This window comes from Onychostoma macrolepis, chromosome 14 (assembly GCF_012432095.1).
Source record: "Onychostoma macrolepis isolate SWU-2019 chromosome 14, ASM1243209v1, whole genome shotgun sequence".
Classification (NCBI taxonomy): domain Eukaryota; kingdom Metazoa; phylum Chordata; class Actinopteri; order Cypriniformes; family Cyprinidae; genus Onychostoma; species Onychostoma macrolepis.
Window position 1 is genome coordinate 24,843,071 of NC_081168.1, and position 27,961 is coordinate 24,871,031.

The 27,961-nt window shown below is 35.2% G+C and overlaps 1 protein-coding gene across 4 annotated transcripts; it reads left to right on the forward strand.

The window, feature by feature from the left end:
* The first annotated feature begins 1,368 nt into the window (after positions 1 to 1,368).
* Positions 1,369 to 27,946, forward strand: stx3b (syntaxin 3b). 4 transcript variants are annotated; one of them, XM_058797456.1, is made up of 11 exons: positions 1,369 to 1,744; positions 11,145 to 11,219; positions 11,327 to 11,426; positions 14,195 to 14,269; positions 14,573 to 14,643; positions 14,721 to 14,829; positions 15,004 to 15,077; positions 16,584 to 16,718; positions 20,019 to 20,129; positions 22,556 to 22,647; positions 22,960 to 23,655. In XM_058797456.1, the coding sequence occupies exons 1-10, from the start codon at positions 1,715 to 1,717 to the stop codon at positions 22,637 to 22,639; spliced, it is 864 nt and encodes a 287-aa protein (XP_058653439.1). In that variant the 5' UTR covers positions 1,369 to 1,714; the 3' UTR covers positions 22,640 to 22,647; positions 22,960 to 23,655. The 4 variants fall into 4 exon arrangements, with proteins under 4 accessions (XP_058653439.1, XP_058653438.1, XP_058653442.1 ...); XM_058797455.1 differs by lacking the exons at positions 22,556 to 22,647; positions 22,960 to 23,655 and adding an exon at positions 27,521 to 27,946; XM_058797459.1 differs by lacking the exons at positions 20,019 to 20,129; positions 22,556 to 22,647; positions 22,960 to 23,655 and adding exons at positions 20,292 to 20,402; positions 26,569 to 26,646.
* Positions 27,947 to 27,961: the final 15 nt, after the last annotated feature.

The window sequence follows — 27,961 nt, forward strand, 5'->3', positions numbered from 1 at the left end:
CTTTTTTAAATATATATATATATATATATATATATCTTTAATTTCCCTATTGTGGGGGAATTACAGACATTTGATATATTTATAATCACTTCCTCTTCATGCCAGGTTGATTTTATATTATTTTTAATCATATAACAGTTATCACAAATGGAATCAATGTTCAAAAAGACCATGCATGAAATGTCCCATACAATGGATTAAATGGATTAAGTAAAATTGAAACGGATTCGGGATTGAGTCGCCAGAGGTGGACAGTAGTGAAGTATTTTTACTTTACTCAAGTAAATTTAAAAAGTAGTATCTGTACTTTATCAGAGTGTTAAACTTTTACTTCACTACATTCCAAAAGCATAATGTCATACTTTTTACTGCACCACATAAAAGTTGTTGTTTTTTTACCTTTAATACTTAAGAACATTAAAAATGCCTAGTATTTTGTTGTACTCAAGTAAATCTTTGAACTACTTTTACACGGTAACCGCAAATGAACCATGGTTTTGTTACTTCAAATAATAATTTACAAAGAAGTATTAAGATAATGTTTTTTGTGGTTATAAAAACAGACCAAAGCCAACAACAGCCTTTAAAATGACTTAAAATGCATTATATGATTGGTTAATTAATAATTATGGTTTCATTGAATAACACATAATACATAATGTAATACAAAATACATTTATGTACATACATCTTACAAATGCCTGCAAAGGGAGCCAAAGGCCTGGTAATTGCTGCTGTTACACTTACAAAAAAAATCCTTGTTTAATAGGCTGTTGACCAAACATTTAATTCAAATATCCACTTAATCTTTCATTTTTGGCAACCCTCACAACCCTTACAAAAAAAAATTAGCCATGGTTTTATCGTAATAAAACTGCTTAAATTTCTTCTGTATGATTTCTGAATGCTTGAGACTATAAAATCAATCAGACAACTGTATTAATAAAATCATAGCCAGGTGACTGTCTAGAGCTACAATTGTAATTAGTAAATAATGCAATTTAATTAGGCTACATTTTATTTATTTACTTTTATATTTTATTAAAGTTCTATTTTGACGTTCTGTAGTAGTTTTTATTTGATTTAATTTTTTTATACTTCCATAATATTTGAGGGAGGGGCCACAACAATACAATCCTGCTCAGGGGACACCCATTTGGCCAGCAGCGGCCCTGATTAAATTATATTTAATATGAAACATAGTGCAGTAAAAAGTACAATATTATGCTTTGGAATGTTGTGAAGTAAAGTTTTCCGAAGAAAAACACTGTGATAAAGTACAGACACTTGAAAAGTACTTTTAGCAGAGTACACTACATTTGCACATACAGGTGTCCGCGCGCAGGGCGTGACTGTGGGCAGAGAGAGAGAGAGAGAAAGAGAGAGAGAGAGAGAGAGAGAGAGAGAGCTCTTTCAGACCGATTATAACGAGAAAAGAGAGGGAGAGGGAGGAAGACAGATTAAGCAGACTGAACACAACTGTTGTTTTAATCCTCTGAGCGGATAGATTTAGAGGAAAAAAACTACTGGTTTGGAGAAGAGCAGCCATATTGCATGGACCTTTGGTGGAATAACAAGACTCAGAGGAGCAGGAATACGCGGAGTTCAGGAGCGGACGCTACTTTTACCGCACACTTTTCCCTTTCATTTGACTCTCTCCTATTTATTATTTATTTATTTGATTTCTAGATAGTGTTAACCGATAGATTGAAAGATGAAGGACCGACTGGAGCAACTAAAGGCGGTAAGCGTCTGCTTCTATTGCTTGTTCAGTAAACGCGACGGAGGCGAGCGCGTATTCACACAAGTGTATGGGAATGATATTACGCAATGGAGTTCATCTCAAACCTCCTCTTCAGATTCAGTGCTGTTAGACTGTGGTTATAGTATGAAGAAGGAACATGTTGGTACTTTTGTAACGTTACATTTGGGGCTGTTGCTCCAAAGAGAAATGATATAAAAGTTAAAAAGCGTCTAAAATGGGGTCTGCGTGGATGAATGTGCTCACTAAATGCAGCATAAGTTATATTAGATGTGGTGTAAGGAGTGAATAGAGGAGAGTAGACAGTGCTGGACAGCTGATGTGGTCACCTGACTCATGGAGGGGGTCACGGGCCTCTGGAGAGAGATGGGGGATGGGGGTGAGAGAGATGAGGATGACCTTAAAATGCTTATTGAAAAATAAACAAATAACAATAGACAGAGTTTGCCATCCATTCTGTTGCCTCACTAACCAAAAAAAAAAAAAAAGTAAAAAATAAAATAAAATAAAATAAATAAATAAATACACCAACCATAGTTTTGTTTTTCTGCTTTTTGGACATTTACCATGATGTTCGGATGTTTTTGTTTTTTCCCACAAATTACATGTTTTTATGCATATGCACCATAGTACTAAAATATTTTATATGTACCATATTTTAATCCTGTACTACCATGTTTTATGTAGTGTATAATGTACCATAGTACTACTAATGTATATGGTACTAATGCTACCATGTTTTTTGTATGCCATGCTATTAGGCGAAACTACCACGGTTTTTTGCCATGTATCATGATAGTATTACTGTGTGTGTGTGTGTGTGTGTGTTTTTTTAGTTTTTTTTTAACTTATAACCCAGTACTACCACATTTGGGGCTTGTATCATTGTACTACCTTTTTTATTTTTTATTTTTATATGTACTATGTTTTCAAGCATAAAACCAACTACTAGCACATTTGTGGGCATGTATCATGGTACCACCATGTTTTTTTTTTTTTTTTAAATGTACCATGTTTTTCAGACTTATAACCCAATACAACCTCAATTTGGGGCATGGATCATGGTACTGCCATGTTTTTTGATATGTACCATGTTTTCAGGCATAAAACCCAAAACTAGCACATTTGCGGGCATGTATCATGGTACCACCATGTTTTTTTTATTATGTACCATGTTTTTCAGACTTATAACCCAATACTACCTGTATCATCATGGTACTACCATGGTTTTTGATATATACAGTGTTTTTAGACATGTAACTCAATACGATCTTGGCATTTAGCATGTATCATAGTATTGCCTTGTTTTTTTTTAAATCTTGTTTTTAGATATTTACAATGGTACTAACATGCTTTTAACCTGCACACTGAATCCTATCACGGTGTGTCGTATTTTCAGACATGTACCATGTTACTACCATGTTTTATTGGACATATATCATTTTTTTTAGACATGATCCATGAAACAACAGAGTTTTTTGGGCATGTGTTTTGGCAGTATAATGGTATTTTTTTCAGGCAAATTGAAGTGTGCACTAAATTTTGTGATACATGAACATTGTATATCGGTATTACCGCCTGATGACAGTACTGTAGAGTGTATGATATGATACTAGAGTACTGTTGGCAGGGTTGGTAGGGCTGAGTTTATTCGGATGTTTTGGAGAGGGTGTCAGATCTTATGGGCAGGGTCAGAGGTGAGGTGAGGATTTGTTTCTGTGGCGACTCTGCCTCAGTCAAATATTTGCTTTGTTGACTTTGTTACCTGAAGCTGCCGAGCAGGCAAGAGGAACTTGTGTGCGTGTGCGTTTATGGCTGAACCTTATTTACATTAGTCATCGTTGTGTTTCCGTGCTGTTTTGCATACAGAAAATATTGCTGTTTTTTTTGTTTTGTTTTTTTTGTACGCTCCTTTTAGTGGTTTAATCTTTAAACATTTCTTTGTTAAAATACGATAATATCAGAAATAAGATTTTTACACTGTTTGCTAAAAAAACTAAACAATGAAAACTAGACTGTATATATATATATATATATATATATATTTACTTACTTACTTACTTACTTTTTTTTTTACCAGTATTATAGTCCACCATGGCCAAACCTTAAGTCCAGTCACTTTAATAGCACAAGTTGCATGATTTGATCATTCAGCGGGCCTGGAAGAGTTACTTCGTGAAGCTTAATACTAATTACACAGTAAAGTGCATTTTGTAGGTTTAGGTGTTTGTTCAAATATTTAACTCTTAACTATGAGTAATAGTATTAGCGATACTTGTCTTAGCAAACAGCACTAAAATCAGTTGCTTGGGGCATGTCTGCATGTGACCCTCTGTGCTGTAGGAAATCCTGCTGAGAGTAAAAGATCTTCCGCTCTAACCTCCCAATGCATGGGGTTTTCTGCCTGTGTCTGTCTGTAATGTTTAACTTGGTGTGGCTGTACTGTTCTCCTCTTCTTTGTGTGTATATAAGAGTGTTATAGGCTCAGTATACACACACACACACACGCACTGGTGCTCTTCTTGGAGCACTAAAGGAACTGTGGGACATTAAACAGCTGAACACTGTGTGAGAGTGAATTTGTTTTTATGTCCTTCCGTGAACTCCAATAGGCCTTCTTCTGTAGGGTTAGCAGGATGATGAGTGAAAAACACACTGTATCGCACATATTATAGACTTTACTCTTAAGGCACACTGTTAACTTGAACTCACTATACTTTAACCTTTAAGACACTTTCTCTCTCACATTTTCCCTCAGCAGGAAGTCTCTTGTAGCCTTATCTCTTTACCTCAGTTCACAGCTTTTCCAGCACACTGCATTTGTGTGTTTGTGTGTGTGTATGTGTGTGTGTCTTTGACCTTCACAAAAACCCGTTGGGTTGGCAACACATTGTTAATACTACAAATAAACTTGAAAAGAGAGCTGATGTCTTTGTCAGCGGGATGGGTAAAATTACATTTTGTCACAGGAATAGTTCAGCTGAAATTCTCAAGTACAATCTCGGTAAGTGCTTGCTTTCATAATATTTCATTATGTTAGACCTTAGTTGATGGTCTTTTACAAAAATGTACTACTACTATGGTAAGTAACCAGTTACCACCAAATTATCCTCATTAGTACAGGTATTCTCAGAGCGCCTGACATGCATGGAAAAAAAATACATTAAAAATATTTATTTAATTAAATCAAAACAAGGGAATGAATTAGGCTATTGATTTGTGGCCATAATTTAACTGAAGTGTGGGAACTAATTTATAAAACAAGGGAACAAATTCTTAATTTGTGGCTGTGTTTTATCTAAAACGATGGAACTAATTAATAAAACGAGGGAACAAATTCATTATTTGTGGCCACAATAAATATACTTTTGTCCTACGGGCTTTGTAGGTATTAGTGGTGTTTGCTAAAGAAAAAAATATTGCTTGGGTCAGGGATTCATACGTCACCCTGCTACGTTCATGTTATCAGCATGAAGAATCAGAATGAGCTTTATTGCCAGGTATGTTTACACATACGAGGAACTTGTTTTCGTGACAGAAGCTTCCACAGTGCAACAGAATGACAGCGACAGAACAAAAAACACAGATAATAAATAGAACAAGTAAATAGGGAATAGCAATTTACAAATTGACAATTGTATGTACAGGTATAATATGTGCAATTGAAATGTAGACTAAGTATGTGTGTTAGATACATAGGTGTATAAGTGTATAAATAGTGTGTGTTCCACAATTATTGTCAAGTGTTCATGAGATGGATTGCCTGAGGGAAGAAACTGTTCCTGTGCTGGCCGTTCTGGTTCTCAGAGCTCTGTAGCGTTGACCAGACGGCAACAGTTCAAAGAGGGAGTGTGCTGGATGTGAGGGGTCCAGAGTGATTTTGCCAGCCCTTTTGCTCACTCTGGATAAGTACAGTTTTTGGAGACTGGGGAGGTTGTACCAATGATTCGCTCAGCAGTCCGGACTACCCTCTGTAGTCTTCTGAGGTCAGATTTGGTAGCTGAGCTGAACCAGACAGATATTGAAGTGCAGAGGATGGATTCAGTGATGGCGGAGTAGAACTGTTTCAGCAGCTCGTGTGGCAGGTTGAACTTCCTCAGCTGGCGAAGGAGGTACAACCTCTGCTGGGCCTTTTTCACAATGGAGTCTATGTGAATGTCGCACTTCAGGTCCTGGGCGATTGTGGTGCCCAGGAATCTGAATGACTCCACTGCAGTCACAGTGCTGTTCATGATGGTGAGTGGGGGGAGAGGAGGGGGGTTTCTCCTGAAGTCCACGGTCATCTCCACAGTTTTGAGCGTGTTGAGCTCCAGGTTGTTAAGACTGCACCAGACAGCCAGCTGCTCAACCTCTTGTCTGTAAGCAGACTCGTCAGTGTCCTGAATGAGGCCGATGACTGTGGTGTCGTCTGCAAACTTCAGGAGCTTGATAGAGGGGTCTTTAGATGTGCAGTCGTTGGTGTAGAGGGAGAAGAGCAATGGGGAGAGGACATCCCTGAGGAGCTCCAGTGCTGACTGTACGGGTGCTGGATGTGTATTTTCCCAGCCTTTTCTAGCTGCTGCCTGTCTGTCAGGAAGCTGGTGATCCACCGACAGATGGAGGTGTGCACGGAGAGCTGAGTTAGTTTGTGCAGGAGGAGGTTTGGGATGATAGTGTTAAAGGCCGAGCTGAAGTCCACAAACAGGATCCTCACATAAGTCCCTAGTCTGTCTAGATGTTGCAGAACATAATGCAGTTTTTAATACAATTAATTTAATGTTATTGCCAATAGTAAAGGGTTCATGGAATACATTTTTAAAATTATTTCGTAATGTTTCCTGAGGTGTGTTTATAACCTTAGTTTCTTTTTTTCATCAAAAACTGTCATATTTAGCTATTATCTACCCTGATTTCAGCCCTCTGAGACGCCAATCTAAATGGCTGCTGCTATGATTGGCTAACATCTTTGCATATGAAATGAACATAAGATGTGGAGCTCTCTAGAAACCACTGTGTTTTACTGCTACAGCCTCCAAGATTAACTGATTGTGAGAAGTGTTGATTACAGCATTATATTTAGAGCGGCTCCTGTTGCATCAATGTAGCCAAACACAAATATCACAATGATCTCCTTATTGCAACACAATTTCTGCAGTGTCATGCATACTTTCATCATAACTAACACAGTGAGAACTCAATGTAAATAACAGACTGGTTGAGCAGTGTACACTGTGTCGTTGCTCATAATGGCAGTTTTTGTGAACATGCAAAAATCAGATGATCTTGTATTGACTGCTCAAGTTTTGATTGCTTGCTGCATGTAAAATAATCACAATATAGAGAACAGATTTAGGTTCACTAATGATAAACAGCAGTAAAGACAAAGAACGTCTGTAACTGAGTCCTTGCGTATTACACCAATCAGGAGTCTTTTGTACAAAAAGGCCTTTCTTATCTAACAGCAGTATCACTCTTATGATAGATGATCAGCATTTTCCTCAGAATATGTAAAAATAGCTTTTACAATAATCTAGCATTTCTGCAATAAAACTGTGGTAACTTGGTTATAGCCATAATCAGTGTTGGGAAGTAAATAGTTACATCCAACGGAATTACGTAATTTAATTACAAAATAAATGTAACTGTAATCAGTTACGGTTAACTCAGAAAAAATGTGTAATTAAAATCCAGTTACTTATGAAAATGTCAACGATCTGAATTTTTTTCACACACACTCATACAGATTTAATTGACTTTCATATATTGTATTGACTGCTCTAAAATATGAGACACCAATGTTTCAGGAGTTTAGGGCTGTTTTATTTTCTATTTGGGTTCATTCATATGCTTTATTTTTTAAGATTAACTGTTTTTTCCAAGGCATTGTTAGATGCGAGTGGTTCCTGTCATAGCTATGCAAAGATTTGATTTCAAAAACAGCATCATAGCTACTAAACTATTTCTTGTTATGATTTTAAATATGTATTTAACCTCAGAAAGATCTCAAAGTAAAAAGAGGTGATTTTGTGGTGGCTGTGCTTTAAAATTAAATTATTATAATCTTAATTCAAGTGAAGAAGGATTTTGAAAATCTGACAGTAATCAGTGTTGATACTGTAATCAAATGTAATCAGTTACAATACTTTAATAAAAAATAAAGTCTCTTATGCTCACCAAGGCTGTGTATATTTAATCAAAAATACAGTAAAAACTGTAATACTGTAAAAAATTAGTACAATTTAATGTAACTGTTTTCTATTTGAATGCAATTTTTTGTAATATTTTAAAATGTAATTACTCTGATGATAAAGCTGAATTTTCAGCATCATTACTCCAGTCTTCAGTGTCACATGATCATTCAGAAATCATTCTAATATGATTTGCTGCTGAAGAAACATTTCTGATTATTTCAGATTTGAAAACAATTGTGCTGCTTCATATTTTTGCAGAAACCGTGATACATTTTTTAATATTCTTTAATGATGGAAAGTAAAAAAAAAACAGCATTTATTTAAAATTGAAAATTTTATGCATCATAGCTTTAAAAAAAAGTATTTTGTTATATAAATGTTTAGCCTGTTGGAATAGAAGTTCATGTCTTTTTAAAATGAAATAAAATGACAGATGTATAAAAAAATCTCGGTAACACTTTAGAATAGGGAACACTATTCACTATTAACTACGAATTTTCCCTCAATAAATTACTTATTTGCTGCTTATTAATAGTTAGTGCGGTAGTTGTTAAGTTTAGGTATTGGGTAGGATTAACGATGTAGAATAAGGCATTAATATGTGCTTAATTACTACTAAGAAATGGCCAATATTCTAGTAATATGCATGCTAATAAGCAACTAATTAAGAGACCCTAAAATAAAGTTACCAAAATCTCACATTCATTTCATATTTCTATAGAAGCAATGAAGCATATATAACTGTAACTTAATATAACTGGTAATTTGGCAAAAACTGCGGTTACCATGGAATGTTTTTGAAAGTGTCATTTGAGCCGTCAGAAATGTAAAACTGCTTGGTGTTCAGGGTTTCACTGTGTGTGTGTGTGTGTGTTTGCCTCCTCTGTGGTGGAGTGAAGGAGCCACAAGTTTGATGACTGCAGAGAAATCCTTGAGTGGTGTCATAAAGGTGTGATTTCACTCGAACTTCAACCCCGTGTCTTCCGTTATAATGCTATCACGCGCCAATCTCTGTTCTCTGACAGTGTCAGTGCGTTAATTTGCTGTTATGTCATTTGACAGTAAAGCTATTATTAAATGGAAAACAGTACTGGTCTCCACATGCTCTTCATAAAACGTCACAAGACACACCTTTATGTGCTTGGCATAAAAGTGCAGTGCAAGACACTTTGGCAGTTGTACCATTTCTAAAGTCCACACGAAATCACTATTTACTCTGCTTCATGAATGTACTTCATTCTACTTCAGCCAAGTTTTATATTTAAGCAGACTTTACATAAAATAAAATGTAGATTTGCTAATCCAGCAGTCCTTCTGCTGTTTCACGGCAGCTTACAATGTGCCTCGTCAGCAGAGGCCTGTAACACCGGATGTTCATGTGACGATTAATGTATGAACCTTGTTCTTAAAGTGCATTTTAATAACAAAACCCATTAACTAAACATAAAGAGAACTAGGCTATAAACTTGTGACTTTACAAGAGGTGAACAATATACGAATATGTCATTCATTGATAACGTATTCAGTTGTTATTAATACAGGTACCATATGCATCAGTGAACATGTACAGCATGACCTGGACATATCCCTTGTTTTAGCCATGTTGGCTTGTCTTTTCACTTTGTGAGGATTTATTTAGGATCTGTTGTGTTGTGCTTCGGGTTGTTTTAATCAGATCATCTGATGTAAGTAACAATATGGCTTTTTATGGCTTATTCTGTTCATGTTTTAGTAAGCTATAAGCAAAATAATAAACCAAAAACTGGCTTGAGATCCATTCTTCTTGCATTCCATCTGTGTTAGTTTTTGTGTACGTGTAAAATTTCACATTTTAAGTTGGAAAATAGAGAACACCAGGCCTGTCCATTCTGGTTCATTTTGTTGCACTTCATTCAGTTGTTTTAGGAGATATTCTAGCTGATGACACATGGCTGTGTGATTGCTATGATGTGTTTTACTGATTCATGTCATGGTTATTATGATCATATTTCATAAATATGAGATGGGTCACTTTTGATTTGTTAGCAAATTACAAAGCACAATTTAAGAGTTTGCTATCTGTGGTTTTGAATAAATTAGTTTATTAACTGGCTGAAAAGGGGTTTGAAAGGGTTAAAATGCTAGAAGTAAAATTAGGGTTATCTACCACAAGAAGTTCTTGATTGCCAGTTATTGTTATTGGCTTAGAAATGGAAATTACCTGTAATTAGGGAGTTACTCAATATTAGCTCTAATTTAAAGGGGAAAAAAGATAATTTTGACATCATTTAAAAATAAAAGGTATCCAATCAGTTGACTTTTATGGTAAAATAAATAAATAAAAATAATATGGAAGTCAATGGCTACCAGCAGCTATTTGGTTACACACATTCTTCAAAATATGTGACCCCGGACCACAAAATCAGTCATAAGGGTCAATTTTTCGAAATTGAAATTTATACATAATCTGAAAGCTGAATAAATAAGTTTGTTAGGATCTGACAATATTTGGCCGAGATACAACTATTTGAAAATCTGGAATCTGAGGGTGCAAAAAAATCAAAACATTGAGAAAATCGCTTTTAAAGTTGTCCAAATTAAGTTCTTAGCAATGCATATTACTAATCAAAAATGAAGTTTTTATATATTTGCGGTAGAAAATGTACAAAATATCTTCATGGAACATGATCTTTACTTAATATCCTAATGATTTTTGGCATAAAAGAAAAATAATCGATAATTTTGACCCATACAATGTACTTTTGGCTATTGCTACAAATACACCCGTGCTACTTATGACTGGTTTTGTGGTCCAGGGTCGCAAATCTTCTTTTGTGTTCAACAGAAGAAAGAAACTCATACAGGATTAGAACAACTTAAATGTGTGTAAATGATGAGAGAATATTTATTTTTGGGTGAACTACCCCTTTAAATATCATTCTAAATGTGTATTAAATTGTAATTTAATGTGCATAGACAGTGAATTAGTGAGAGTGATTTACTTACCAGTCATAACTATACAAGGGTGTATAGAAAGACAGCATGAGATCATTAAAAACACAAATCATATTTCCTTATTTCTTTACATGACATTTTCTTATCTCCTTACAAGTATTGTCAACATATTGCGTCACACGTCACAGCCTCTGTTTGTGGCCTGTTCCCATCCTACTTAGGGCAACTCTGCTCAATGCTTTTATGGTAATAATAAAAAATTATGTATTATGTTTCAGACATGTGATCATGATGATGAAGATGTTGAGATCGCGGTGGACAACGCTGCCTTTATGGATGAGTTCTTCTCCCAGGCATGTCCTTTTGTGTGTTTGTGAAAATACTTTTGATGTGCTTTATTCTGAATGTGTGCCACTGTGGCCTTTGTGCATTTTAAGTGACCTTTATTTACTTGTTTCAGATTGAAGACATCAGGAACAGCATTGATAAGATCGACGAGAATGTGGCCGAAGTGAAGAAAATTTACTCAGTTATTCTTTCTGCACCAACATCTGACCAGAGTAAGAGACGTTCACATGTGCACTCATTGTGGGCTTCATGATCCAGTTCTGCATTGTTTTCCACTGTCTGGTAGTAACAGGTGAAATAGTCTCTGAGGTCTGTTGAACATACTGTAGTAATGTTGTTGTATAACAACTGGTGTGTAGCGTCAATGCATTAGTGTAACACTTCACAATGAAGTTCTGTTCATTAGTATTAGTTCATGCAATAGCTAACATGAACTAACAATCAACAATGTTAATTTTAACACTGTAAAAATGCTTAGAACAGCACATCTCTTAAAAAACTGTAAAAAAAAAAAATGTTACATTAAAAACCTGTTAATTGGTTAACTGTTACCTTACCATATACAGTGAAAAAATGTCATTGGTTTAACATAGCATTATACGTAATTTTACTGTAAAATTGTCACCTTTTAGCAAGTTCCGAAGATGAAGAAGAGGCAAAAGTTACAAAACGGAGGTCATTTTGATGAGCAAAGTCCAAACGTGTAACAGTGTGTACAAAACAATAACCGACAACACACAGAAAAATAAGGGGCCAGAATTGTACCTTTTGGGGTACAACAGCTTGTCCCTGGAGCAGTACCCTTAAAAGGACGTATTTGTACCTTTTTTTTACCCCTAATAGGTACATATTAATACCTTAAGTGTACGTGTTACGTGTAAAAAGGGTACAAAAATGTATTTTTAAGCCGGGCGCTGCTCCAGGGACATGCTGTTGTACCCCAAAAGGTACAATTTTAAACCCCTTTTTTTCTGTGTGAATGAACAGAAAACTAAGAGGAACTTAAATACACAGTGATGGTGTAACAGCTGTGATGATTAATGAGTGTGATGAATGGCAAGAAGCTAGAAAAAGGAAACAGGAAGGTAACAAAAAGGTGATGAAACTAACTAAATATATTACAACAGGGTTAAAGGTGCCTTTGATATTATTTTCCTCTAAACCACTAGATGGCACAAAAACGTGGCGTAGCACTTTCCAAAACATCCGCTTTTCAAGATGCACGTGCATATTTGGCTGATCCTTGACGAGATCGCGGGCAGTAGCGCAAAGTTGATTCTGTGCTTACTTGATCTAATATTTGATGTTTTTTAAAATGTTGTAGATTTAAGTAGCAAATGGGAATTGCTCAAATTAATGCATATATCTTATTGATTTTCAGTTTTGTTTGAGATAATTAAAAGCAACAGTTTTTAAATAACGAAAGAATATGTACCTGCTGTTGGGGCTAAAGGCGCACAGTAATTAACACGATAATTAATAGATCACTGACTTTTCCATTTGTTGACATAACATGGTTAGATTCAGATGGTAAATATCATATATTCTGTTGGGTGTCCATATCAGAGATAATCACCATGTTTGGAATGAAACCATCATATTTAAAAACATGATATTAATCATATCATATAATAAAATATAATTTGTTGTTACTACTGTAAATCTATATTCAGTTATTATTGGATCTCCTTCAATGCTTTCAGAATCTTTACTTTTTAAAATGATTTTGTTTCTGTATTTTAAAATATATTTTTATAGTGGCATATTTTAATGACAGTATGTTTATTGAACAAAAAGTAATTCTTTTATTTTTCAAAATAAGCAGAAAATAGTACAAACTTTGCTAAAGTGATTGTTTTGAACAAGTATTAACTATTATTTAAAAAAATATATATATTTTAGTTGAAGTATCTGATAGCCCTGTGGGCAGCGGGCTGACATACGATGCAATTGTGCTACGGGCGTCCCGAGTTCGAATCCCGCCCCTCTCTTGCTCTCTCAATTCGCTTCCTGTCATTACACTGTCCTAGCCAAATAAAGGCAAAACGCCAAAAAATACATCTTATATAAATCACTAAAAGGACATGTCTCTGCATGACACTTCACATATGATTTTTTTTTTTTTACATAATATAGTTTCTTTTCGGTTTTTATCATTAATGCACATTAGGGTGTTTTGAGTTGCATTTCCTGTCATTTACTTAATGTTCATTATAAAATACACAGGAACCCACATGTTATCCAGTAATACCTGAAACATTGTCACATTGCCAAGTTCTAATGTAAAATGATATTTTTTGCAATGTACATGTGCTAATAAGTTTTTAGCATATCAAGCTGTATAAGTTAACATTAGATACATATGTATTAACAGTGAGCAATTGATTAATGTTGTAAAAAAAAATTTAATCATTTATAATACCTAATGCATTACTTACTGTTATCAAGTTGAATTTTAATGTAAAAAATAAAAAAAATCAAGAGAGCTAGGGCTGGGTATTGACACAGATTTGAGTTGTTTGAGTTGCACACAAACCAGTTTTTATATAAATTTTCATATTAAACTCATGGCAGATATTGCTAACAGGTTGAATATATAATACAGTGCATATATTTAGCAAAATGCTCCTCTCTAGTTGACTAATAAGTTATCGACATTGCATGGCTTTCCTGAGGTAAATGTTAGAGGACATATTGTTTATAATTGTATTGACGTCAGTTACATGAGATGTGATACAGTGCAGTAAGTTGTACTGTTTCTTTCATAAGAGACTTCCTTCAAAGAAAAATTCAGAACCCAAACTTTTGAACGGTAGTGTACACGAAACCTAACTCCATTTAGTCTCCTAAGCTTTGAAAGAACAACCTCTGAGCAATAAAATATTCCTCTGGGAGTGTTTAACAATGACAAAACACACACAAACCAGCAATCAGTCTCCTTATATACCTGCTTAACTTCTGTTTTCTTCTCTGTGAACAGAAACACAGGATGATTTGGAGGCGCGCACTAATGATATCAAGAAAATGGCCAACAATGCTCGTAACAAACTGAAGAGTAAGTGTATTTACATGCATACAGGCCTGCTGGTGTCTTTACACATATACTGCCCTGCTTTGTGCTTTTCTCATTAGGTAATAAAATAAGGCCACAAAGAAATAGGTTTGGCTTTTCAAACACTTCTGACCCAGAATAATGTGAGCCATTTATCAACCTTTAGAAAACAATGTTTACTCTCTGTCAGTGTTATTTTAGTATCAAAAATGTATAAATATTTAGTTTTTGTTTTAGTTACTGTAACTATGATAACCCTACCCTTTGTGTGTGTGTGTGTGTGTGTGTGTGTGTGTGTCTGTACAGCCATTGAAAGGAATCTCGAGATGGAAGAAGTGGAAAGAGTATCGGCGGACATAAGAATACGCAAATCACAGGTGAGTCAACATCCTTCTCACGTAACACACACAAATACACACGCTCTATTAACTCTGCCCTCATGTTGCCCTGCCAGCACGCTGTACTTTCCAGGAAGTTTGTTGATGTGATGACCAAATACAATGAAGCTCAGGTGGACTTCAGAGAGAAAAGCAAAGGTCGCATTCAGAGACAATTAGAGATCAGTAAGTGTGGCCCGCACACTCACTCCTCACTAAACAGCAGTGCATGAGACAGCTCTTATCAAACAGTGTACAACACGTTTCTTTCTCAAGCTTGTGGTTGAACCGTGTCAAACTGACACTGCGCTATTCCCCTTTTCTCTCTTTGACTTGCTTTTGTTCTGCTTCTCGCTCTAGCTGGTAAAGCCACAACTGATGAGGAGCTGGAGGAGATGCTGGAGGGAGGAAACGCAGCCGTTTTCACAGCGGGGGTAATGCATGCGTGCGTGTGTGTGGCAGAGCTGTCCCTTCCTCATAATGTGCTCCCATAGGCAGTGCAAATCTAAACCAGCACTCAGAAACAGGTACAAAGCTGTCAATGTGGCCTTAGCCTTTCAAAATGTACTAGTATGTACACTTTAGGTGCTAATGTACACTTTTGAAGTACTAATTTGTACTAGGGTTAAATAATATACAAGATTAGATGTACCCTTTAGCTTTTGTACCTTAGGGTCCCATCCCAGTGACAGCTTTGTACCTTTTTTTTTGGTTGTCAACCAAAAAAAATAAGATAAAACAACCACAAATCAACAAATTTTTATTTTATTTAACTCCTTCAACAACCGTTTGTTTTCTTAATAGAGCCACCAGGGTTCCTTAAGAAAAAAAAAAAAAAAAAAAAAAAAAATATATATATATATATATATATATAAATAAAAAAAAGAAAAAAAGTGTGATTATTAGACCTGAAAAAGGTCCATTTATTTTTCAATTGTTTTATATATCAAATACACTTTTTTTTTTAATTATACCAAAATTTAAAATATTTTATTGGGTAGAAACTGTGAGTAAAAATATATATTTTTAAATCCCTATCCACAGTAAATCACAAATGACTGGAAAATCATGGAAATTTATTGTTTAAAAGAACGGGATTCCTGAATTATATTCAGCTCTTAAAATTTCTGGAATATTGAAATGTTATTATTTTTATTAATTAGTTAAGCGTATTATTATTTTGACATCAATATAATTATAATTAAAGTTAAAAAATTATAGTTAGGATTAAATATGTCATTTAATTGTAATTCTTTTTTGTAATTAATTGTAAAAAAAATCTTGACTTTGTGGATTTAAAATAAGATTTTGGTCTTAATGTCCACCTCTAATGCAACATATTAGCTCTAACAAAATATGTGCACTCTGGCTGGCATATGAATCATCACAGAAAGCAATATTGTATTGAATGTAACAATTGAATGATTCATTGTTTCCTGTGATTGTGCTTGCTGTGTAAATACACCCTTATCTTATAGCATAAATGCTACTTCGAAGCAGCTTTTGTGGCGACTTCACAGCAGTAGAGAAGTAGTCCACCTACACACTTTATAATGCAAATGTCATGCAAATAACACATTACTTTTCATATGAAGTAAAATGTAGTGCAAATGGTTACTTTATATTAGTAACGATGTAGCATGTTGCTTTTAACGTAATGTTCCCTCTGAGGCATTTGTTGTAACCGTTTAACTGGTCATAGCACCACTTGGCTTGAGCTTGAGCTTTGTCTTAGACCATATTGAGACTCAGACCTGGACATCAAATAATGAGACTCAGGCCACATATACGTCTCAAAACCAAGACCACAAGATCTAGACTCTATCTCTACTGGATCCTGTAACCGTTTCCTGTGATAATTCACTCTAAACTGAGCAAAACTCTTTGTTGAATGTGAATATTCATGCTACACTGTGATAAATCTGCCATTTGTGTTGTAGATTGTGGATTCAGGGATCTCCAAACAAGCGCTGAGTGAGATTGAAGCGCGTCACAAAGACATTGTGCGTCTGGAGAGCAGCATAAAGGAGCTGCATGACATGTTTGTGGACATCGCCATGCTGGTGGAGAGCCAGGTACACTCCTCCGTTCATCACGCATCTGTTTGTTCATCATTTTCTCCCTGTTTTCATACTGTCAGTGTTTTATGACTTCCCCCTCATTGTCATGAATTTCCTTGTCTTTCTCTGCCTCTCTCTCTCTCTGTTGTCTGTAGCATCCTTGTCTCTCTTCCTCTTTGTTCAAACTCGTTCTGTTGGTTGCTAAGCCTTATACAGCTGGTCGGACTGACTTCCCATCAGCCCTTTCTCTCACATGTGAGTGCTCTCTAACTGTCCTCTTTGTTCGCATGACCTTTTTATTTCCCTCACTGACTGTTTTCCTTTCATTCATTTACATTATTTGGTCACAAACTTTATACATCCATTGCAACTTCACCTTGATTAGAAGAAATGATCTCTTTTCCAAAAACCTAGTGAGCCGCACAACTAGATGATGTTTTCAATTTAGCAAAATTATACTTCTTTATATAAGATACCTCAATTTGATCAAAAACAATAGTATTGTAAAATATTATTACAATTAAAATGTTGTAAAGCTGAATTTTCAGCATCATTACTCCAGTCTTCAGTGTCACATGATCCCTCAGAAATCATTCTAATATACTAATTTGCTGCTCAGTTGTGCTGCTTCATGATTCTTTGATTAACATAAAGTTCAAAATAACAGCATTTATTTGACACATGAATTGTTTGTAAGTTTTCCTGGCCCCAGACTTTTGAATGGTGGTGTATATTTTGTGCATAAACAGCATTTAACTGGGTTGCAAATCAATCACTTATTAGTTAATTTTAGTTTGGTTTCTGTATGTGTAGTAGACCGTAAGCAGTGAGGCAGTTCACTAGGTTTTGGAGCAGAGCTAATTCAACACAATCTAAAGAGTTATGATAAATTATTGACCAATCCACCGTTATTTTGCTCATTAACTGCTTGCTATGGAGAAAAACTGAAAGGTAAGCTTCTGGTATTTCTCTAGTAAATTAATTTTATTCAAGTGCTTGTTCTACAGAGCGTCAACACTGAATAAGGCAGACCAGAGCTAGTTGTCACTCTTTTTACTCCAGTGAATCAGGGCAGGTTTGGTTTTAAAGCCAATTTTTATATAGCCAAAGTATTGACTAGAAAGATATATTGAACATGTTTACCATTATTGCCCTGGAAAATAAAAAAGATCTTTAAATGTATTGACTGCTTAAATCATCATTTAGTCACCCTCAAGTTTTTTCTTCTGTTGAACATAAGAGAAGTTATTTTGAAAAATGTGAGTAACCATACATGTTCTAGTCAAGTCAAGTCACCTTTATTTATATAGCGCTTTTACAATACAGATTGTGTCAAAGCACTTAACAGTATCAAATTGGAGGATAGAGTGTCAGTAATGTATAATGATAAGATTAAACACTCAATTTTCAGTTAAAGGCATTTCATTATTGAATTCAGAGATGTCATTGTCTAGCTCAGTTTAGTTTAAATAGAATCTGTTCAATCAAATCGGTGATAATCGCTAGAAATTAAGTGTCCCCAACTGAGCAAGCCAGAGGCGACAGCGGCAAGGAACCAAAACTCCTTCTGTGACAGAATGGAGAAAAAAAACCTTGGGAGAAACCAGGCTCAGTCGGGGGTCAGTTCTCCTCTGGCCAGACGAAACCCGCAGTTCAAAAGTTTATATTTCTATTTTAATTTTGTTACAATTTCTAACAATAGTAGTATTATGTAGTTAGGTATTTTTTTTTATATTTTTTTTTGTTTGTTTGTTTTTTTTAAGTTTTATTGTATTCAATCGAGGTTTTCGCTGGGGATATATCTCTGGGGGTCATCTGGGTGTCCTGGTCTCCGCTGACGATCAGGGCTGTAGACATCATCTCTTGGTGCTGATCCACCATCTGATCGGATACAGACTGAGAAACAGAATAGGAAAGAAACAGACAAATATTAGCGTAGATGCCATTCAACTTACGATGTAACGAGTACATCGTGTGTTATGGGGAGTGTTCCCGGTTCCAGTTGATCTAATTAATGCAGCCTAACAATCCTTTAACGGATTTGAATAATAGAAGCGTATTAATGTGTTATGTGTACGCCAGGCTAAAGAGATGGGTCTTTAATCTAGATTTAAACTGACAGAGTGTGTCTGCCTCCCGAACAGTGTTAGGTAGACTGTTCCAGAGTTTGGGTGCTAAATAGGAATAGGATCTGCCGCCCGCAGTCGATTTTGATATTCTAGGTATTATCAAACGGCCAGAGTTTTGAGAACGCAGCGGACGTGGAGGACTATAATGTGATAAGATCTCGCTCAAGTACTGAGGAGCTAAGCCATTCAGGGCTTTATAAGTAATTAACAAGATTTTAAAATCTATCCGATGTTTGATAGGGAGCCAGTGCAGTGTTGACAGAACCAGGCTAATGCGGTTATTGTCATACTTCCTGGTTCTAGTAAGAACTCTAGCTGCTGCATTTTGGACCAACTGTAGTTTGTTGATCAAGCGTGCAGAACAACCACCCAATAAAGCATTACAATAATCTAACCTTGAGGTCATAAACGCATGAATTAACATTTCTGCATTTGACGTTGAGAGCATTGGTCGCAATTTAGATATGCTTTTGAGATGAAAAAATGCAGTTTTACAGATGCTAGAAACATGGCTTTCAAATGACAGATTGCTATCGAACAGCACACCTAGGTTCCTGACTGATGAAGAAGAATTGACAGAGCAGCCGTCAAGTGTTAGATAATGTTCTAAGTTATTACATGTGGGGTTTTTAGGTCCGATAATTAACACCTCTGTTTTTTCAGAATTTAGCAGTAAAAAATTACTCATCATCCAGTTTTTTATATCGACTATGCATTCCGTTAGTTTCTCAATTTGGTGTGTTTCACCGGGCCGCGAAGAAATATAGAGCTGAGTATCATCAGCATAACAGTGAAAGCTAATACCATGTCTCCTGATAATATCTCCCAAGGGTAACATATAAAGCATGAAAAGTTCTAGTGCCTATTGACATCCATAGTAATTTTTTCCTTACCATTAACTGTTTGGTTACAAACATTCTTCAAAATACCTTCTTTTATGTTTCACAGAAAACAAAACTCATACAGGTTTTGAACAACTTTTCATTTTTGGGCGAACTACCACTTTAAGACCAATTTCAGAATTACTTTCCTGTGTGACAACTAGCCCTGGCCTCCCCCTCTGTGTGTGTGCATGGTGCACCTGGGTATATGTATTTGTATATATGTATTTTTTTTTTTTAAAGATAAAATGATATGTGTTTTTCATATGTTTCATTTTTTCCCCATATTTTTTATTATGTTTCAGGGCAACATGGTTGATAACATTGAGGTGAATGTAGGAAAAGCAGTCGATCATGTTGAAGCGGCAAAGACTGAAACCAAGAAAGCAGTCAAGTATCAGAGTAAAGCCCGGAAGGTACGGGCCTCACTGTAACAGTCAATGTGTCTTCTGCTTCTTTTTTTTCTCTCTTCTGTTTTTGCCCCCCACCTCTCTTTCTTTCTTGCTCTCTCTCTCTCTTCTCTATTTCCTTTTCTCTTTCTTTTTCCTTCTTTCTTCTTCACCCAAAATCCATTGTAGGGCGGTATGATTGACAGGATTGAGAGCAACATGGACCAGTCAGTGGGTTTTGTGGAGCGGGCGGTTGCTGACACTAAAAAAGCCGCTAAATATCAGCAGGAGGCTCGACGTGTGAGTTCATGATGAATATGAGGCCCTGCCCCTCCGTCCCACCCTGCATTTCCTTACTGTGTCCAAACCCGCTGACGTCACACAAACAAACCCAGTGATTATTACTAATCCTGATACGCCCTGAAACTTCCCATTACAGGATTTCAGAGTATCTCAGGTGATGAAAAAACAATGTTAAGCCATACGTGTTCACTTTTCATGACATAATAGCAGCAACAATACGTTCACACACACAGCTGAGAAGGAAATGTGAGAAAAACTGCTTTTCTGGTGCAAGCGAAAGTTAGCATTGGTTGATCTGTCATCTCCATTCCACTTTATACAGATAAAATCACAGAAAACATGTGCATGTGCACTTCTCTTTAGTGTCATTGTTCAGGTACAAAAGATTTTCATATTAAATTTAAGGGAACACTCCACCCAGAAATGGAAACGGTCATCATTTACTCATCCTCATGTCGTTCCAAACCTGTATGACTTCCTTTTGAGGAGTGTTGGGAACCGAACAGCACTGGATCCCATTGACTTGTCAAATTATCTTTTATTTTGCACAGAATAAAGAGAGTCATACAGAAAGTTCATTTTTGGGTGAACTGTCCCTTTAAATGTATAGTAATAAATTACACAAAATTATATAAAAATGAGTTACGTATTGAAGCATGAACAAAAGTGCTAAAAAAGAATACAATTGCAGTACAATTAATCAAAACTTCAACAAGCAATGATTAAACATGAAGTTTTATTGTGCGTGGAATGTAAACCAAGACAGATATCAAGATGTACAAAATACAGATGTTTGGAAACTGTGTATCAAAGATGAAGAGACAAATTCTGAGATTCCCTGAGGTTCATCCGGAAATACATCATATTAAGAAAGTAATTTGGGTTGAAAATGATGAATATGATGAGCATGCTATAGTGGCGCACAAACTTTCTTTCTTTCTTTCTTTCTTTCTTTCTTTCTTTCTTTCTTTCTTTCTTCTTTTTAAATGTGAATATGTTTTTGGAATCTTCAATGATAGTTTTCTAGACGTTAAAGGTATAATTCACCCAAAAATAAAAATTCTGTCATTAATCTATAAGTTTGATTGCAACATATAATCATTGCTGTTAATAGTGTTCATCGTCTGTTTGATTATGTCATTAACTGATTTTTACCGTACATTTCTGCCATATGCACATCAACTTGACATGATAAACTACTACTAAATGTAGTGTAGAAATTTAAATTTTTTATAAAGCTGCTTTGCAACGATTTGTGTCGTTAATTTAATTTAATTACTCACCTTTATGTCGTTCCGAACCCGTATGACCTTCGTTCATCTTCAGAACACAAATTAAGAAATTTTTGATGAAATCCGAGAGCTCTCTGACCCTCGACTGACTCGTTCAAGACCCAGAAATGTTGTAAAGACGTCATTAAAATAATCCATGTGATTTCAGTGGTTCAACTGTAATTTTATGAAGCTACGAGAATACTTTTTTGTATCCAAAGAAAACAAAAATAACGACTTTATTCAAGTTTCTTCTATTCCCTGTCAGTCTTCAGCATTCACGACAGTGGGGCTGCTGACGTAGAACCCGGATGCACTGTGACTTGTTTGCAAGCAAAGAAATGCACACACATGCAACTTGGTACTCTTGTGAATGCGCGTCGAATACTGACATGGAAGTGAAGAAATTGGTGAATAAAGTCTTTTTTTGTGCACAAACATTATTCTCGTAGCTTCATAAAATTATGGTTGAACCACTGATGTCACATGGACTATTTTAACGATGTCTTTACTACTTTTCCGGGCCTTGAATTTGGCAGTTGCATTGTTGTCTATGGAGGGTCATAAAGCTCTCGGATTTCATCAAAAATATCTTAATTTGTGTTCTGAAGATGAACGAAGATCTTACAGGTTTGGAACGACATGAGGGTGAATAATTAATGACAGAATTTTCATTTTTGGGGTGAATATCCCTTTATGTCTTTTCCATAAATGCAATGCCTAGTCCTGAAATGAATATCTATGAATATCTTTCCATCAAAGACCATGTTTTGGACCAGACTGGATGTTGTGTCTTTATATCTGAGTGAGCTGTTTATCTGTTACTCATATGTTAAAGTAGATGCTAACAGATGTGTTTGTATTTGTGTTTCTTCACAGAAAATAATTATTATAGTGTCCGTGGTTTTGACGGTTTTGGCAGTTATTGCTTTGATAGTGGGTTTATCTGTAGGTCTGAAATAAAGTCTCTGGTGAGTAAATTTCAGATGAACATAAGGTTTGGGAAATGGGAATGGTGTGGGTGTTTGATGTTATGCAGACATGGAGCTGGTGACCGGGATTTTAGCTGATCTTCTCTAGTCTTCCATATGGATGTAACGCATGCTTTCTCTGGGCTTTGGGATCTCCTGAGCATCCTTTGGTTTGGTTGCGGAGTTCATTTCTATGTTCTCTGTGCGTTTGGGTTCTGTTAGGCTCCGTTGTTTGTTATGGTGGTGAAGGGTTGAAGACTTTAGATGTTTGCTGTTGGATTAATGGATCATGTTTTGTTTCGTCTCTTGTAGAAGATGATTATACTGGGTGTGATTGGTGCTGTGGTGCTCATCATCATCCTCATCATCATCCTCACACAGGTTCTATGATAACCTCTGTGGCTGCTCATGAACTCTTCATTATTACAGATGATCATTTCCTCTCCTTTCCATCCTCCCTGTTTTTCCTTGGAAGTACGTCAAGATGAAAGCTCCGCCCCCTGCACCTGTGGCCCCTCCCTTCATCAGCACAAACCAATGGGAATCTACTCTGCTGGAACCTTAGTGATGATCAAGGAAACAAGGTTTTTTTGTAAGGGTGTGATGGGAAATGTTTAAGGAACTTCTTCTACATGCCAGGAATCGCGTTTGAAGGAAGCACCTTTTAAATACATGGACGAATCCATGAGCACAGAATAAGGGATTTTTATGAGACTTACAAGGGAAATCTAACCTCTGTTTTAAGCCCTAATGTTTTTATTGGATTGTGTTTTCATAAGACACATCAATGGCTACATCTGCTGGTTGAGCTACTGAACTGTTCTTGATCAAAAGGGCTTAGAGACTCAGAAATGATTTCAGCTTCTATGCTGGATCCCTGTGAAATGAACACAATAAGCTAAGCTTTGATGGGTCGTCCAGAATGGAAGAAATCCACATGTGTATGTTTGTAATGTGATGAACGTCTGTATGGGAATTAACCAAAGGAATAAATTACATTATATGTTTTCTAAGTATTTTGTTAATATTTGAGAAATCAATGGATGGATTCATGGGAATCATTATCGGAAAACTGTCATTAGTTTATATAGTAATAAATAATATTAATATAATATTTAGCAGTCAATGAATATGGGTTTATATGTGAGTATGGGTTCAATAGTTACACTATTACTTAAACTGTTATTCCCAATCATAAATATGTGGTTACAGACCAGCAAACAATGTATTAAAAACCCAAACCTAAATCTCACAGTAAGTTTAGAATTTATGGACTTACTAGTTAGTTATCTATTCAAATTATAAGTATCACTTAGTTTCATTGTGCCTTGTAATAAATTATTATAATTGAAAACAAAATATGTTAATTTTTTGTCAATTCTTTTACGTTAAAATGTTTGTATGCAAAAATGTTTAACAGCAACTTTAGCTACACTGTAAAAAGTGCTAAGTTGACTTAACTTAAAAAAAATTGAGGAAACCCGTTGCCTTAAAATTTTAAAGTAAATGATAATTTAAAAAATAAGTTAAGTGAATTGTCAAGTTCACTTAACTTTTTTTTTTTTTAATTATTATTTACTTTTTAAGGCAACGGGTTTCCTGAATTTTTTTAAGTTTAGTCAACTTATCACTTTTTACAGCGTAGCAAATATTATTGCACCACAGCACATTCAGAGCATGCATCATGTGCCAAGAACAATATTTTAAATGGATTATATGATTTTTAATCATAATTGAATTATGAAGCTATTTTATTTAGAAATTTACCTCAGTTTGAACCATGTGCTCCAAACAATGCTTCATTTCTGTAAATATATCAGATTTTTAGAAAATGTTTTCTAGATCTCTTATTAAGGGATTGTTTTATACAAATATTTATTAAATTTATCTTAAATTATTAAAAGGAGAGGAATGTCAGGGTAACAGTGTTGAAAAAGCGCAGTGCAGGCACATTCAGCATTTTCTGACAAAATACATTTATTAAGTACATTGTGAAAGAATGGGATATATGGCCTTGCCTTCGAAGGCTGCAAAGATTGAACCAAGCGTTGTTAAATGAGAAGTCTAGCCTACAGAAGATTGCATGGTTTACAACCTGTCTAAATATGTTTACCTTGGTCCATTTATGGAGATAATAAAAAGTATCAACTAACTAGACAATCACATCTTAGAAAGATATGTCAGATAAACCAAGTTAAAGTGTTTTTTATGACATTAAATTGGATTAAGTTGAAAGTGTAATCTGGCATTTTCTCTCTCTCTCTCTCTCAAAATAAATAAATTTGAAAAATCCTGTCATCACCAGCGCACAATGAATCTTGTTGACAATATAAGCTTTAATAATTTGTTTGGCCTTGAACTATCCTTTACTGACTGACACAGAGGAAGTTAAAAAGCCTCGGTAAGAAGCTGGCAGGGCAGGTTTAGGCTTAGCTGAGTGACTGAGTTCATATCAGCAGGTTTGTAATCTGTTCGTATATTCACCTGATGGTAACCCTTATCAAAAAGTAGTATACTTCAAGTTTATTTTATTAAGTATACTTAAGTAAAGTTCAAGTATATTTTAAGTATTCTTTATGTAGTAAGTACACAAATATCAGTGTACTAGTAAGTGTACTATTTCAATACCCCTTGGGACTAAATTGGCCCACTTTCTAGTATATAAATGTATACTTTCAAGTATGCTTTAAGTATAACAGTAGTAAACTTTGAGTATACAACTAGTTCACATCAAAGTTTTTAGCTTGTACTGCAACTATACTAAAAGTGAACTTATAGGTATACTGATAGTTTACTAATTAAATACTTGTAGTAGCATTTTTAGTACACTTTGAAGTATAGTCTCAGTAAACTACTAGTTTAGTAGTTTTATACTGCAAGCAAGTATACTTGTAAGTTTTCTTTAAGTGAACTTTACATCATACTTTAAGTATACTACTATGTCCCTATTTAGGTATTAATTTGTATATATTTTGTTATATGAATATCTGAACATACAAAACATCAAAAGAAAGAACGGTATCTGTTGTAAACAAAAACATTTTATTCTAGTTTCATGCATTCTTTTTTTAAACACTTGAATGTGGGTAAGTTTCATAAATAAAAACTAAAGAAATAAACAACATTCTGAACAAAAAGCTGAAAAAAGACTATGAATTGGATTCAGAATGATAATCAAAACATAGATGGAGTCGATCAACACCCCAAAGCTTGACAGTCGTTATTACATCTTCATTGGTGACATTTTATTCCATAACTTTACACAGTTTTGATGCTGTTTCATGTCAGATGATCGTGTTAGATTACATGTGGAAGTATCTGTTGTTTCGGTTTCTTATTCACTTATGTTGTTTTGGAAATTCTGTACAGAAGATGTGTACTAGTGCCCCCTACCATATAACAATGAAAACACGGATTATAGGAGCACAAGTATAGCTCAAATATATTTAGACTTTTTCTAAGTATTAGTCAAGTATACTTAAATGTCATTTTAAGTATATTTCTGAGAAGTACATAAAAAGTTGACTAAAAGTATACTTTCCTATTTTTAGTTTAAAAGAAGTATAGCCTACTAATAGTACACTTGAATAAACTTCTTTTTTGTAAGGGAAGTGAGTGCTTGCTTTCTTCATCACACACACACACACACACACACACACAGAGAGACACAGGCCTTAAACCTAAACCTTTCCTTTGTTGTATTCCTCTTTCTCCCTTCTGTCAATTTAAAAGAATTGTGCATGATTTTTTCTTTTTTTTTAAATAAACTTATTAATAGACGTGATCTGCTGTGAAAGCTTAGATTTAGTGGCATGAATTTATTTCCCTTTTTTATGTGCTTTTTCTAACTTACTCCTGTTCTTTTGTTCTCTGTGTTATTTGTCTTTACTGTCTCATACACATGCATCCTTCTCTCTGTAGAAGAAAATGATGATCATGCTTTGCTGTGTGATTCTGGGGATTGTTGTCTTTTCTTACCTTTACAGCTTCTTTTCTTAATGGTAAGCATTCCAATTAGCATTCACATTTATAAGGGAGACTGGGGCAAGTTGTCACACGAAACTAGAAGATGTTGAGTCAACAGCCCAGTTATATGAATGTGTGTTTTTCTCCAGCAGTGTTGTGTACTTTAATTTTAATTTTATAATGATTTTGGATACTGTCCTCCAAAGCTAAATTCCATGGAATGAGACTGTAGTCATCATATAACCTTTGGGTAAACAAATGAACACATTTAAAACCACAGTGACGTGCATTCACATATAACCAAGGTGAATTGTGTGCTTCACATATTGGGCAAGTTTCCTTCATATACTACCAAGAAGTCTCTTTTGTTGATCAACACTTTTAAAATGCTTCTTTACTATCCATGGAATTGTATCATTCCACAAAAGGTTCATTATAGTGGATATATTTTTTTTTTTTAATGTGACCCACAAAACCAGTCTTAAGTCGCTGGGGTATATTTGTAGCAATAGCCAAAAATACATTGTATTGGTCAAAATGATCGATTTTTCTTTTATGCCAACAATCATTAGGACATTAAGTAAAGATCATGTACCATGTAGATAATTTGTAAATTTCCTACTGTATATCAAAACAAACCTTACTGATTTGCTGCACAGTAAACATTTCTGATTATGAATTTATTCATTATGAATGTTGAAAACAGTTGTGCTGCATCATATTTTTTGTTGCTGTTGTTGAAACCATCATACTTTTTTCTTTGATGAATAGAAAGGTTTTTCAATTTTGATCAGTTTAATGTGTTTTTGCTGAATAGAAGCATTAATTTGTTAACAAAAAAAAAGCATCTTAACACTATCTGACTTGATGTGTGTGCTCATCTCGTCTCACTTTTACTATCTTTCAGGCTGAAGTGACCTCAAGACCACAGCTTAGCCGGCTCCCCTTATCTCCTGCCCTTGCTGCTTCTCGGTGTTTCAGAGATGCATGTGCTGTGTAGTGTTTAATGCAGACAAACCCCTCACACACACAGAGCACATGAGGGACTGGAGCCCAGCGCCTCCTGCTGCACACACACACATCTGTGTGGAGGGGTCTACAACATGAACAATTATTAAAGAAAGCAGCCCGAGAGAGAGATATAGATATATATTTTTCTTTTTCTATTTCTTTGTGTTTCTGGTTCGTTTTTCCTCATAGTCACATGTCTCATCATTTCGTCTTAAATTCCAGTATATTGTTTGGTTGTGTGTTTTGGTGTTGTTGTTTGTTTTTAACTGTAGTAAACTACACGTGTTTTGAATACTTCAATAAGGGATGGCTGTATTTCATGTGTTCTGTAACTATC